The 15646-nt window shown below is 43.5% G+C and overlaps 2 protein-coding genes across 2 annotated transcripts; both read left to right on the forward strand.

Annotated features, from left to right (window-relative positions):
* The first annotated feature begins 984 nt into the window (after window positions 1-984).
* On the forward strand, window positions 985-3759 carry LOC141981675 (toll-like receptor 8). Its single transcript, XM_074943340.1, is given in 3 exon segments — window positions 985-2284; window positions 2287-3197; window positions 3199-3759. Coding segments are annotated over 3 exon segments (2772 nt in total).
* An 8078-nt stretch (window positions 3760-11837) lies between these two features.
* On the forward strand, window positions 11838-15166 carry TLR8 (toll like receptor 8). The gene is made up of 2 exons (XM_074945870.1): window positions 11838-14901; window positions 15081-15166. Exons 1-2 carry the CDS (start codon window positions 11838-11840, stop codon window positions 15164-15166), a joined length of 3150 nt encoding a protein of 1049 aa, XP_074801971.1.
* The last annotated feature ends 480 nt before the right edge of the window (window positions 15167-15646 follow it).

Genomic DNA, 15646 nt, shown 5'->3' on the forward strand with positions numbered 1-15646 from the left:
CAGCTGTGTGCTGCTCCAGCAGCCAGCCCAATCCCCCAGCCGGCTGAGCTGGCCAGGAAAGCTGCCCCAAGCCCTGCTCCACCCCCATCCCACCGCCACTCTACCCTTTCCCCAAAGACTCAACCCCTGCTTTGCCCCAGCCCCGCCCCCACTCCACCCCTTCCCCGAGCTACGTCCCAGGGGACTGCAGCAGAGGTCTGGCGTGCCCTGCACTCACTGGGTAGCGGGAAGTAGAGTGATCCGGTCCCAGCCCACTCCTTTCTGCCGGCTCCCAGCCACGCCGCCGGTGAGTGCTGGGGGGTGGTTCCCTCCTGACCCCAAGTCCCAAGGCTGGGAGGCAAGGAGCAGAGTGGAGCAGGCTGGGGCCGGGTCGCTCCACTTCCCGCCGCCCCGTGAGTGCAGGGTTGGGCCCACCCTGCACTCACTGGGCTGTGGAAAGTAGAGCTACCCAGTCCCAGCCCACTCCACTCCGCCGGCTCCCAGCCACACCGCCGGTAAGTGTTGGGGAGTGGTTTCCCCTCTGTCCCCCCAAGCCTGCTCCTGCCCAGCCCTGGGGAGGCCTGGGGCTGTGTAGGGTACCACCATGTCTAGGGATGGCCCTGCCTGGGGGTCACCACTATTCTCCTCTCTCCATTCTGAAAACTGACCATTTATTTCTAGCCTTTGTTTCCTATCTTTTAACCAGTCACTGATCCATGAGAGGACCTTCCCTTTTATCCCATGACAGCTTACTTTGATTAAGAGCCTTTGGTGAGGGACCTTGTCAAAGGCTTTCTGAAAATTTAGATACACTATATCCACTGGATCCCCCTTGTCCACATGCTTGTTGAACCCCACAAAGAATTCTGGTAGATTGGTGAGGCATGATTTCCCTTTACAAAAACTATGTTCACTCTTCCCCAACAAATCATATTCATCTATATGTCTGACAATTTTGTTTTTTACTATAGTTTCAACCTTAACTATAATGCAATAAGTCAGTCAATGGTACAGCCTCTTGGCTTGTTTAGAAACTTAACAAAATTAGAGAAATTAGCTCACAGTCACAATCACCTGCAAGAAGTACCCAAAGGTCTCTCACCTAGTACAACCTCATTAGAGCTGAATGCCAACAAAATAGTTTCTATTAAGAACAACACCTTCTCAGAACTCAAAAATTTGAAGGAACTCTACATGGATCGGAACTGTTTCTATAGCAATCCCTGTGGAAAAACTTTTGAAATAGAGGATCAGGCTTTTGTGGCCCTCACCAATTTGACTGTGCTGTCACTTTCCTACAACAACCTGACCCGAGTGCCCCTCAATTTGCCCTCATCTCTAAGGGAACTTTATCTTGGCTTTAACAAGATAACAAGAATCAGCCAGGGTGATTTTAATGAACTGGTTAATTTGCACCTTCTTGACCTAAGCAGGAACTGTCCAAGATGTTATAATGCCCCCTTTCCATGTGAACCCTGCACTATATACTCTTCCATTCAAATACACCAATTTGCTTTCCAAAATCTTAACAAATTAAAGACTTTGGTTCTCACCAGCACCTCACTTACAAGTGTACCAGCCATCTGGTTTCAGAACATGACACAGCTAAAGGTGCTACACCTGGCATTTAACTATTTACAAAATGAAATAGCTTCTGGCAAATTCTTACGGGAGTTGACTTCTTTAGAGGAACGTGACTTATCTTTCAACTTTGAGGAAAAAGTATACTTACGGTATCTAAACCTCTCACAACATTTTTCTTCTCTAGTCTCTTTAAAATGATTATATCTTAAAGGTTATGTTTTCCAAGACCTGTGTGAAAAGCACTTAAAACCTCTAATTGCTCTAAAAAAGCTAAATATCCTTGATCTTGGGATAAATTTTATTAAACGAATTGAGCTTGCTGTATTCCAGAATTTTAGTAACCTCACAGAAATCTACTTAACAGATAACAGAATATCACTTTTTGTAGAGGACAATAATTGTCTTTTAGAACTGGTTGGAAAAAAGGCATTCCCAACATATTGCCATCTAACTCTGGAACGAGAAGGCCAGCCGAGCCATTCAGTAACACAAAAGTACAAAAAAATAGACCATTTCTTGTATTATATTCTTAGACCCCAGTGTTCTTCATATGGCAAAGCATTGGATCTGAGCTCAAACAGCCTCATCTTCATTAATCCAAATCAATTTAAAAGTTTTAATGATATAGCCTGCTTGAATTTGTCTTCAAATGATATTAACCACGCTTTCAATGGCACTGAATTCAATCTAACCAAACTCAAATATTTAGATCTATCAAATAATAAATTGATTTGGCTTATGGTTTTGCATTTAATGAAATGAAACTTCTCGAAGTGTTAGACCTGATCCATAACAAGCATTATTTTCGCCTGGCAGGAGTCACACTTAGACTGGCATTTATTGAAAGACTTCCTCAGCTAAAGGTTTTAAACTTAAGTTGGAATGCTATTTCCACACTGACAGACAGACAGTTAAGCAGCAATTCCCTTCAGGAATTAGTGTTTAAAGGAAACTGCCTTGATATTTTATGGGGTGACAAACATGAAAGATACATACATTTTTTAAAGAATCTCAGTAGTCTAACATACCTTGATATATCCCACAATAGACTTTTAAAAATCCCTAGTGAAGCATTCCTGAGCCTGCCACTGAACCTAACACAGCTATTCCTAAACAACAACAGACTGCAAGTGTTTATCTTTGCAAACCTCACCAGACTGAAATATTTGAAGCTGCTTGACCTGAGTCAAAATAATTTCAGAACTGTTCATATTTCATTCAAACAGTCCCTGCAGTCTCTGCTGTTGAGGGGTAACAGGATTTCAGAGATTGCTGTGGACTTTTCAGATACAAATGGCAGCCTTCTGTTCTCTGATCTGAGTCACAACAAGCTAAAATATATGAACCAGTCAACACTGGTTCAAATACAAGGTGTAAAATATTTAAAGTTAAAAGGCAACCCTTTTGCCTGCACTTGCCAAAATAGTGACTTCATAAAACGGATACAGTCAAGTAATATTTATATACCACAGCTAGCAACAAAAGTCAACTGTGCAATCCCTGATAAGCACAGAAAAAAGAGCGTTGTCTCTGCTGGTCTGCATGCCTGTACTTCGGAGGAAGATGCTGCAACATTATTTTATATTTCATTCTTTGTTGTTATTAACATTATGTTGATAGCTGTTACAAAACATTTTTTTTTACTGGGATGTCTGGTATACTTACTATATTTGTGCAGCAAAATTAAAAGGATACAAATCTACAGCCAAAGACAAAGCTCTCTATGATGCTTACATCGCCTATGATACTCAGGATGCGACAGTAACTGACTGGGTAATAAATGAGCTACGATTTCGTCTAGAGGAAAACGGAGACAAGCACGTTCTGCTTTGTTTGGAGGAAAGAGACTGGGAGCCGGGAAAGGCTGTCATTGACAACCTTGCACAGAGCATCCATCACAGCAGAAAGACCATCTTTGTTCTAACCGAAAGATATGTGAAAAATGGGAACTTTAAAACTGCTTTTTATATCGCTCTGCAGAGGCTAATGGATGAGAATACGGATGTGATTGTGTTCATTCTACTGGAGCCAGTGCTACAGCATTCCCAGTACCTGAGGCTGAGGAGGAGGATCTGCAAGAGCTCTGTTCTTGACTGGCCTAAGAATCCACATGCTGAAGGCCTTTTCTGGCAAAGACTAAAAAGTGCAGTGCTAACTGATAACAGCATGCGAGATGATGGGGTGTACAGTATATAGAAAGAGGTTAGCCCAGGGGTCGGCAGCCTTTCCAAAGGGAAAGGAGTACTTGTGGCACCTTACTTGTACACTCTTTCCAAAGGGGTGTACCGAGTCTTCATTTATTCACTTTAATTTAAGGTTTCGCGTGCCAGTAATACATTTTAATGTTTTTTAGAAGGTCTCTCTCTCTATAAAAGTCTATATATTATATAACTAAACTATTGTCGTATGTAAAGTAAACAAGGTTTTCAAAATGTTTAAGAAGCTTCATTTAAAATTAAATTAAAATGCTGATCTTACGCCGCTGGCCCACTCAGCTGGCTGCCAGCCTGGGGTTCCGTTCACCTAGGCCGGCTGAGGGGGCCTGCGGCCTGCAGCTGGCAAGGGGCCGGCAGCCAGAACCCTAGACCGGCAGCAGGCTGAGCGGGGCCGGCGGCCGGGACCCTAGACCGGCAGTGGGCTGAGCGGCTCAGCCTGCTACCACTCAGCCCGCTGCCGGTCTGGGGTTCCATCCACCGGCTCCTGCCAGCCAGGGTCCCGGCTGTTGGCCCCGCTCAGCCCGCTGCCGGCCTGGGATCCTGGCCCTGCCCACATAGAGTGGATACCTACCTTCTCCCTGGTTCTAGCCCATTCTCTTCCTCTCTCTCTGCACTGAGCTGAGGGTGGGAGTGCACTGAGCACAGGGCTGGGGGTGAAGGGGCAGATTGGGGGTTGGAGTGTTCAGTCTGGCCAGGAGCTGGAATGAGGGAGGGGACTCAGGGTTGGGGCAGGAGGTTTGGGTGTGGAGTGCTTACCTGGGCAGTTCCCATTCCATCAGGAATGTGGGGGGGAGGAGTGAGAAAATGTGGGGGGTGCAAGACTCAGGGCATGGGGTTGGGGGTGTGCGAGGAGGGTGCAGGAGTCAGGGCATAGGGTGTGGGGGTGCTGGAGTAAAGTTTGGGGTCGTGGGGGGTGCAGGGTCAGGGCAGAAGGCTGGGGTGTGTGGGGGGTGCAGGGGTCAGGGCAGAGGGCTGGGGGGGGTGAGGGATGCCAGCATCAGGGCAGAGAGCTGGGGGTGTGTGAGGAGGGTGCAGGAGTCAGGGCAGAGGGCTGGGGGCATGTGAGGGGGGTACAGGAGTCAGGGCATGGGGTGTGGGGGGTGCTGGAGTCAAGGCTGGGATTGTGGGGGGTGCAGGGTCAGGGCAGAGGGCTGGGGGTGTATGAGGGGGGTGCAGGAGTCAGGGCGTGGGGAGGCTGGGGTGTGTGAGGAGGGTGCAGGAGCCAGGGCAGAGGGCTGGGGTTGTGGGGAGGTGCAGGGGTCAGAGCAGAGGGCTGGGGGTATGTGTGGGGGGTGCTGGAGTAAAGTCTGGGGTCGGGGGGGTGCAGGGATCAGGGCAGGGGGCTGGGGGTGTGTGAGGAGGGTGCAGGGGTCAGGGCAGAGGGCTGGGGTCATGGGGAGGTGCAGGAGTCAGGGCAGAGGGCTGGGTGTGTGTGAGGGGGGTGAAGGGGTCAGGGCAGAGGGCTGGAGGTGTGGGGGGGGGCCAGGGCAGAGGGCATGGGGGTGCTCCCAGACCCTGCCCAGAGCAGCTCATGGCAGGGGGCTGGAGGGGATATGCCCTGATTCCCCCCGCTCTTCCCTAAGGCCCCGTCCCCACCTCTTCTCCACCTCCTCCCCCAAGCAGTGAGTGGGCTGCGGCTCCGCTTCTCCCCCTCCCTCCCAAGGGCCATCAGCTGATTGGCGGCCGGGAGGGAGAGGAGGAGGGGCAGGAACCCAGCATGGTGGGGGACGAGGGGAACCTTGCCTGCCCTGCAGCAGTAGACGGCAGGACCAAGCTTCTTCACCCTGTGCCCATAAGGGGGTGGGGGGGGCGCAGAGAAGAGCGGGCCGGGGCGGGCAGGATTTTTAATGGCATGCTGCTGCCTGCCGGGGTCCTGGCCTGGGTTCGGCAGCGGGCTGAGCGGGGCCGGCAGCCGGGACCCGGCAGGCAGCAGCATGCCATTAAAAATCAGCTCGTGTACCGGCTTTGGCATGCGTGCCATAGGTTGCCAACCCCTGGGTTACCCCATCATTTTCCTTGCTGATTGAATGGGGCTGTTTTATGGGAAGTGCCTTTCATCTAATGTAACTGTGACAGAGCTTTATGTCCCAAAGATTCTGCCTTGCATATTTAAAGCACTCTAGCTAAAAACGCATAATATGAAGTTATTCAGTGAAATGCATAACCTCAGTGCTCACATAATTTTCTGCTTTTAGTAATATTTACTGTTCATCCAAAGTGCAGCTTGGATGCATCTGAGGGTTAGGGCAATGGGTACCAATGCACAAAAATGTCTGCAAGATCTGATCTCTACTTTGTATTTATCATATTATCTTCTTCTTTTGTTAATACAGGGCCCAGTCATGCTCCAGTTGACTAGCAAAACTCCCATTAAGTTCAATGAGAGTGTGATCGACTTGCAGTGGTATGTTTTGTACAATAAAGTGGATCCAGCAGAAGGTGAAGCTGTATTTAAGGAGGCAAGTTGGAGCACTGAGCTGAAGAGAAGGTGCTTAAGCTGACTCAACAGGTGCAGGAAGGAAGCTTAAGAAACTGCTCAATATTCTGAAGAGCTCATCTTGTCAAGCTTTTGCTGAAGCTGTGTCAGTGGCCATAAATGGAGGTATTGTTTCTCTCACAACCACAGCATGGGAATGTAAAAGTTCTGTGGGCTGCAGTTGGTCTGGTTTGGAGCATTCGGTCTCAAGACTGTTTCCAAAACCCTTAATCAGTGACAAGTCATCTGTGAACCTTGGAGACCTGGCAAGATGATGTGACAGAGTGGGAGGGGGGCATGCGGATCTATGTGTCATTCTGTCAATGTTCGTTCATAGCAAGTTGCCTTAAAATTCCACTATGCCTGTAACAGTGTGTCGGAGCAGTATAATGTCTCAGAATTGGCATCCCAACTAATAATTAAAACTGGTCTTTCACCATGATAGGTCCTGACTTCAGTGTGGAGGACGAGATGACATGATAGTGAAAAACATATCTTCACCTCTCCAAAATCCAGTCCAACCCCCAAGATAACATGCCATGTGTGCCTCTGACTAGGAGCTGAGACTGAAACCAGGCAGTCCCTTGCTTATTACATGATCCTGAGCTCACAGGTGCTCAGCCAAAAAACCTAGTCACTTTGAAGTCTCTGGGCTCTCTTCCTTCCCTTGATAGATTGGGGTGGGGGTGGAGGGCAGTAAGGGAGAGGGAAGAGAAGGACCTGCTGGGGTCCTCAATCATGTGAAGTTGGTGGGAACACAAATCATACCTCTTCCAGCCATGAAGACAGTAACATATGAATATATGTACACTGTTCTATGCATGTTACAACTACCTTGCCAAGCGATCTTACTTAGCACTCACATACCACCTTGCTATCTGAAAGCTATGCTTTTCAGCTGAGCATGTATTTCACTGTAAATTTTCAAAGCTGCCCCTGAAGAGGACAATATCCCTTTAAGTAGTTTGGGAGCCATCTAGTAGCCTCACTGTATTTGACATTTACAAACCAGCCAAAGCAGCAATTTGTATAGGTTAATTAGGCCTTGCATGTTGCGTATCATTAGTCAACATGGTAAACTGGATCCCATTGTGCCCATGTGGTTTCTTTCTTCCCATAATTATCATTGTTTAAAGGACAAAAGACACAACAAAGAATAATCCTCAATTTGTGCTGCCTAAGCAAATCTCAGCTTTTGTGAATTTTTCCTCTGATTTATGTTTTATCTTCCCAATAGTTTGCCAGCTTTCTGTTCTCTGATATGGACTTTCCCTGGCTTACAAAGTTATTGTTCAACCATGCTTCAATTGGCCATGTTTTGTCATTTCAACTTATCAGCATATTCTTGTGCCAAATGAGTCAATAAATTATACTGTCAAAATAGGCGTGGCTTCTGTTCTTCCCACTTGGGCTATAGCAAACCACAAGCCAGCTTCTGTTGTCACTGTAGTGGCCAGTTTGGGGAAGTTGAGCAGGGTACTTCAGTTACCTTCTGTGCTTTCAGCCTCTGGTGCTCACCCCTTCTGCTCTGTTTTAAAAACTCTTCACTGGACTGACATCTTGTATAGCAGAAAAATAAAGAAAGTAAGTATTTTTATTTTGCAAAAGTGCATACATACAGCCATGAATTTTAAAGAAACATTGGGTTTTTTCCTGATTTATGTGAGAGTAAACGAGATCAGAATCAGCACCACAGCATCTAGTTAGAAAATCTCGAACTAGCAGGAAGTTTGGAATAAATGTGTGCTTTTAACTATTGTGCAAGCTGCAGCTGTATGTTAGGAAGTGGCGCTGGTAACTCTATCATGTCGAAAGGAATAAAAATATTTCAATCTTTTTAAAAAAATGTTTGATTAGACAATTTTATATTTTGTTTAAATATTAAGTCTTACTTTTTCTGTGGCTTATCAATCTGCTACAGATCATTCTAAAACTTGGATGCTTTTATTCATCATTTTCTAAGTTAAATGTAATTTTGTTAAATTGTAAAGTGTTTTGATTATACAGTGCCTAGTTTTATCTGATCTATAACTTGAACACAATTTTTACAAAATAATAATAAAAAAATTGTATGACTATGGTCTCCTTGGCTTCTTTGCCTTTCTTCTTTCCACTTCTTTTACCCCTTCATTCTTCCTGTTTATATGTTTATCGGTTACACTATGAATCTTGCCTTCAGCATGTTAAGAGTTTCCTTCCTATCAATTTTCCTCTCGTTAGCATTTGTCTAAAAAATTAAAGACATCTGAAGGATAAAACTATGTGTCTGATCCTACAGACACACAAGTGAATAAATTCATGGTGCTGAGTATTTCCACTGAGCTCAGTAAGACTACTTCTGTGTACAACTGTTACTCATTTGCCTAAATGTTTGCAGGATCAGAACCAGATGTACACTCCAATCTGAGGTCTCACTTCAAAAGCTGGCCCAATTAAAGATATGACCTCACCCACCTTGTCTCTAATATTCTGGGGCCAGCCTGGCTGCAACAACATTACAAATGGCTCAAACTGACGTGCACACAGCAGCTTTACATGCCTGTACTAACATGGCTAAAGACAGCAGGGTAGATGCGTGGGCTGTAGCAACCCATGTTGGTACCCAGGGTTCCAGGCAGACTTGTACAGCTCACAATGTTGCATCTAAACTGCTATTTTTAGCCAGGCTACTGCAGCTCTGTCTATCCGAGCTGCAATCACACCTTTACTTGCAGTGTGAACATACCCTTAAGACTGTAATGAGAACCTAAATTGACTTGTTACCTAAAGTTCAATTCTCTGTTTCCCAAACAGGGTTCAAATATTTAGGGTTTTTGCGGGCATCTCATTTGTAAACCACAGTTGCTGACAAGGAGGCTGCTCCTGTTTCCAATTCAGCCAACAGAAGTTTTACCACTGACTGCATTGGGAGTAGGATCAGGGCGTCAAAATGATCCTCAGAATTTCAGGTATTTCTAAACATGACACAAGCAGCTATCATGGAGTGATTTCAAACCAACATGGCTATTGAGACAGTTAATGCAGAGTAAATAAAGCATGAGTCTTTTTGTGACCATAATAGTCACATAAAATCCTTCATGGCCAAAGCCCAGTGAAGTCAATAGGTGTCTTTCTATTGACTTCAATGGGCTTTGGCTCATTCCCTAATAATTTTTATCCAATAAGGCCGAGAAAGGGAAATAAAGCAGTGAAAAAGTAGTATAGTGAATTCCAAGGAAAATGCTGCCTAATAAGCAATTCTGATCAGCTTTTTCAAAGTCTAAGAAGCTATTCCAAACTGTTTGTTTTCTGCTAGCAATAAATCATATTTCCTATTTCACAACTGGAATTGCTGATGGTGTTTGTACATATTCAGGGAGGCACGTGATGCCTGTACAGTAGCTGTGAAAGCCCAGTGACGTCCTGCACTCATTGCTCAGGCAAAACCTCCACTGAATTGAAACTGAATTGCATGACTTGTGTATCTTCAAGTTTTTTCTAACAAATGATGCCATTGTAGTAATTGTTTTAATACATTTATTTCAGCACCTGTAATTAAGCCCTAGAAAAGAATCAAACAACAAATAATAAATGCACGTAACATGCTGTTGGAAAGGGGGCCCTGAATTATTGCTTCTAAACATGGATGTGTAGCATTACTGTCTTCATTTCAGGGTCCTGTTAACATAAACTGCATGTGAGCTCAGCTAGCTAGTTTGTTGCATAGGAAAATCACAAAGCATACTTCTCCCACCTAGCTTTTTATACATGAAATTAGCACTAATCAACACTGGGTTCTTGGCAAAACATGGACACTCATGGGGTCTACTGCAGCTTTGGCATAAGTGGGTGCAACTCTCCTGAAATCAAGGAAGTTGTACTCATCTCCACTGTGTATGAGCATGGCCCCAAATATTTTACAATATTTTAAAACTAGAAAATGGGAGAAGGAATTGGAGGGTTCAAGGGAACTGGTAGAATGATAAGGAACCCTAGTCTGAATCCGATCCATATGCCTAACTGGTAGCCTGGCTGAGGCAAGGTGAGCATTTTTGAACTGGTTGCCAGTGCCTTCCTATTCATACTCCCCCCAGGCTCTTCCCGCCACTTTCTCTCCACTTTTGTTTTGACAAATACTTGCCCTATTTATTCTGTTATGCAGATTTTAGGTAGAGCTTTTTAAAAATGGCTTCAGGTTTAGCTGTCCATTTTTTTTAAATCTTTTTTTTTAAAAAGAAACCTAGCTGGCAAAAAAGATGGCATGGAGAGACTTCCACTGACCAGAGACTGAGAAGACTGGGGCTGTTCATTTCTGAATGTGGTCCAGCTCCAGGGCTGGAGCAAGGCTTTCCCTGTAATTGTGGGAGCCATTTTGGTACTGAGCACAGGAACTGAGAGCTGGAGATTGCTTCTCCTGTGTTCTCAATGCTCCCCCATCCCCACCCCCCATGATATCCAGGCAGCATGGAAGAGAAGGGAGAAGCATCCTGACATGAATGCAGAGGAGTGAGGGCAGAGTTGCAGGGGCAGGGTTAGGAGCAGGTTGTATGGGGAGTAGAGGGAAAGAGGAGCAACCTGGATAGGACAGAAGGAGAGAGGACAGGCTGAGGATACATGCTAGGGTACAGAGGCAAAAGTGTGTGTGGGGGGGCTGATGGTGGGGAAAGAAGCAAAAAGGTCTGTAACCACTGGAGAATACTCCCCTCCAGAACCAGCAACTGGAGTCTAGATTCCTGTATACCAATATTCTTCTGCTGTCTAGAAAATACCTGAGAAATGCACTGACAAAATATGTCTCTCATCTGCCTGCAGTGGTTGGTGCAGCAGAGAGGAGAACAGCCTACTAACACTGCTAGTTACTCCAGTAGCTCAAGCAGTAGAGGACTGTGTGGTGGATCTAAAGGTCTCATCCTTCTGATGACCATTGTGGGTATCAATATGGTTCTATGAGATGCAAGATTTTGGGGGAGGGGCTCAGTTTACTTTTTAGATAGTGACAGAAAAAAACTTACATTAAAAAGAACATGAAGGTTCCAAAGGCAATCACTGAAAATTAGGAAATGCCAGAATTAATTAACCTTAATTCAGTTCCCTTGTGCATATGCATTCTGATACAAAATCTTTAATTACATGAGCACATGCTGTTTTATGTACAAGACACCTGCCTCATTCTGTGCACAGGTTGGATGATGCTAAGATGCCATTATAATTAATTTTTATACTATGTATAATTTCCTATCAACCTTGTAACTAAACTTTTTGGTTGCACTTGTAATGGGAGGGATAAAGAAGACAAACTAAAATGTCTTAAAAACCACAGCTACAATGTACAAAAAAAGACTAGTGATTTTGGGTGCCTATATTTTGGGGTATTCAAGCTGAGATAACCTTGACAAGATCTGCTTTTCAGAAACTACTCAGCTCCATCTCTTAAAAATCAGGCCCTTTAAATTTGTTTTACATTAAGCACCAGAAATTCAGGCACCCAATTTTGCAAACCTTGGACTATGAATTGATGAACTGATGATGCTAGTTTCAAAACTGCTATACTAATGCTACCTATTTATTATTATAAAAAGCACACTCTCTTTTTTAAGGGAAACATGAATCCCACAATCCCAAATCTAATATGGCTACTTCTTCTGGCTTATGGTACTTCAGAAATTCTCGCTGAGACCAAGTATCCTAGAACCCTGCCATGTGATGTCAGCGTGAATAACTCCTCCGTCATTTTTGACTGCAGTGCCCGTCAACTGAGAAGTGTGCCTGCTGCAATGCATGGTAATGTAACAGAATTAAAGCTCTCAGACAACCTTATAAAGGAGGTATTTAAAGAATCTTTTCAGGGCCTGAATAATCTTATGAAAATAGATCTAAACAGAAATCACTACTCTAAGGCAGAGGAAGAGGCTCATGATTTGTGTAAAAAAGGAATGGTAATTGAAGATGGAGCTTTTGCTAACTTAACAAAGCTAAGGGAATTACTAGCTGATGAAAATCACCTATGTAAAATACCAGTTGGGATGCCATTGTCCTTAACCTCACTGAGTTTGAGATATAACAACATACTTTCTGTCTGTCGGCAAAATTTTTCAGAACTCACACAACTGAAAGAACTCTATATGGATGGGAATTGTTATTATGGCAATCCCTGTGAAAAAGCTTTCCTTGCAGACAATGGGGCTTTCTCGGACCTCACTGTTTTGACAGTCCTGTCACTTGCCTTCAACAACCTGACCCGAGTTCCAAGCAAACTGCCTTCATCTCTAAGGAAACTTTACCTCAGCAGCAACAAGATCAAAACCATCAACCAAGATGATTTTAATGAACTGTCTAATATAGAAGTCCTTGACTTAAGTGGGAACTGTCCAAGGTGCTACAATGCCCCCTACCCATGTGAACCTTGCATTGGGGACTCCGCCATTCAAATACATCCTCTTGCTTTCCAGCATCTGAAAAATTTACAGAATTTAAACCTCTCCAGCACCTCTCTCATTAACTTACCGGCCAGCTGGTTTTATAACACAACACAGTTAAAGGTGCTGCATCTTGAATTTAACTACTTAATAAAGGAAATAGCCTCTGGAGAGTTTTTACTCCAGCTGCCTTATTTGGAGGTGCTTGATTTATCTTTTAACTATGCAAGGAAGTCATACCCGAGGTATATAAATATTTCAGACAAGTTCTCCAACCTGGTCTCTCTCCAGCAACTGCACTTAAAAGGTTACGTGTTCAAGGAACTTAAGAGCAAACACCTTCGGCCCCTCATAAATCTTACCAAACTACACATCCTCAATTTAGGAGTCAACTTTATCAAGCAAATTGATCTCAGTGTGTTTCAGCTCTTTGCTAATCTGACTACAATTTCTTTGTCTGACAACAGGATATCACCTATACTAGAGAGCAGCAATAACAGTGTTATTAGAGGAGAATCAGTCCAAAATCATGTAATTCAAAGTCGTTCAACAGATACTGATCTTGAGCCATCAGTAAATAGTATGGTACCAGCAGAAGGCAAAGACAGTAGCAGTGTGTATAATCCCATTTTTCCTTTAATCAAACCCCAATGCAGCATGTATGGTAAATCATTAGATCTAAGCTTAAACAGTATTTTCTTCATTGACCAACAGCAATTTAAAGGTTTCCATGATATAGCATGTTTGAATTTGTCCTCAAATGGCATTGGACAAGCTTTGAATGGCACTGAATTTATCTTTCTACCTAATCTCAAATATTTAGATCTGTCTTTTAATAAACTTGATTTGGCTTATCAATATGCATTTTATGAACTGCCTAGGCTAGAGGTACTGGACCTCAGCTACAACGTACACTATTTTATTGTGTCAGGGATAACACACAGATTGGGATTTACTGAAAATCTTCCGTATCTAAAAGTTTTAAACTTAAGTTACAATGAAATTTTTACACTCACAGAGCCTAATCTAACTAGCAGCTCCCTGAAAGAGTTAGTGTTCAAAGGAAACCGCCTTGATATTTTATGGAAAAATGGAGATAATAGATACATAAATATTTTTAAAAGACTCTGCAATCTGACTCATCTTGACATATCCTACAACAGACTTCATAAAATTCCTACCAACGCATTCCGTGGCCTGCCACAAAGCCTAATTGAGCTACACCTAACCAACAATGAATTAAAGGACTTTGAATGGACAGCCTTGCAACAATTTCAGAACCTCACATTACTGGACCTGAGCTCAAATGATCTGTCTTTTGTAACTGATAACCTTGCCAACTGCACAGCTTCCCTTCAGAGACTAGTGCTTCGACAAAACAAGATTTCTCAGCTTGCTGATGGATTTTTTAATAAAGCCAGCAGCCTCCTGCACCTTGATTTAAGTTACAATGAGCTGCCTTCCATAAACCAGTCAATACCTCAGTATGATAACTTAATTTATTTAGAGCTTTTGGACTTAAAAGGAAACCCTTTCGAATGCACCTGTGCAACTGTTGATTTCAAAAACTGGATAAATCATTATGTTAATATTAGTATCCCACGACTGGCAACAGATGTCATTTGTGCAACACCTGGAGATCAAAAAGGGAAGAGCATCATAAGTTTAGACATATATGCCTGTACTTTGGATAAGGTTGCAGCAATATGCTTTTGTTTATCATTCTTCATTATTCTGACCATTATGACAACAGCTATCACAAAACATTTATTTTATTGGGATGCCTGGTATATTTACTATTTTTGTACGGCAAAACTAAAAGGATATAAATCTCTTGGCATGACCAAAGCTCTCTATGATGCTTACATAGCCTATGATACTCTGGATGCAACAGTAACTGACTGGGTAATAAATGAGCTACGATTTCGTCTAGAGGAAAGTGAAGACAAGCAAGTTCTGCTTTGTTTGGAGGAAAGGGACTGGGAGCCGGGAAAGGCTGTCATTGACAACCTTGCACAGAGCATCCATCACAGCAGAAAGACCATCTTTGTTCTAACCGAAAGATATGTGAAAAATGGGAACTTTAAAACCGCTTTTTATATCGCTCTGCAGAGGCTAATGGATGAGAATACGGATGTGATTGTGTTCATTCTACTGGAGCCGGTGCTACAGCATTCCCAGTACCTGAGGCTGAGGAGGAGGATCTGCAAGAGCTCTGTTCTTGACTGGCCTAAGAATCCACATGCTGAAGGCCTTTTCTGGCAAAGACTAAAAAGTGCAGTGCTAACTGATAACAGCATGCGAGATGATGGGGTGTACAGTATATAGAAAGAGGTTAGCCCAGGGGTCGGCAGCCTTTCCAAAGGGAAAGGAGGAGGAAGATCTGCAAGAGCTCTGTTCTTGACTGGCCTAAGAATCCACATGCTGAAGGCCTTTTCTGGCAAAATCTAAAAAGTGTAGTGCTAACAGAAAATTATAAAAGATATAATACATTGTACACAGATTCCATTAAATGACGGTAAAGAGAGAAGACTGTCTTCTTCCTTGTAGCAGATATCTTTGTATTGAGACATTATCAGTTTTGAGTACATAATTAGAATCTAGTTAAAACAGCCTCATTGGAAGTGTTGATTCTCTACTAAAGTGTTTGAGGAAGTATGAAGGAAGCGAACAGTACAGTACTTTGGCCTAAATTAATGTCAGTTATGCTACTACAGGCAAGTGGAAGATGATATACACAGATACTGTGCTGTACTGATGATTTGTGTAAACTGTTTCTCAATACTTGTCAGTTATCACCACTAATTACACATGTAATTAGCCATTATGAATTGTATGTTTAACATCATGGAACTTCCAAAACTATCTAACTTGCTAGTGAGAATTAAGAACAGTCTTACCTTTGGCTACCTTTTAATGAACCCGTTTTTATACTTCAGTCCAATGATACTTACTAACAATAGTTGCGGCTTAACAGGGACACTTGCAAGTGGTCT

Source organism: Natator depressus, chromosome 1 (genome assembly GCF_965152275.1).
Source record: "Natator depressus isolate rNatDep1 chromosome 1, rNatDep2.hap1, whole genome shotgun sequence".
Lineage (NCBI taxonomy): Eukaryota > Metazoa > Chordata > Testudines > Cheloniidae > Natator > Natator depressus.

What these genes read in the sequence shown, in the direction of transcription:
- TLR8 (XM_074945870.1), top strand. Translation starts at nt 11,838, where the DNA reads ATGAATCCCACAATCCCAAATCTAATATGGCTACTTCTTCTGGCTTAT. An exon ending in TAAGAATCCACATGCTGAAG is followed by an intron (nt 14,902 to 15,080) that starts GCCTTTTCTGGC and finishes CACATGCTGAAG; the next exon opens with GCCTTTTCTGGCAAAATCTA.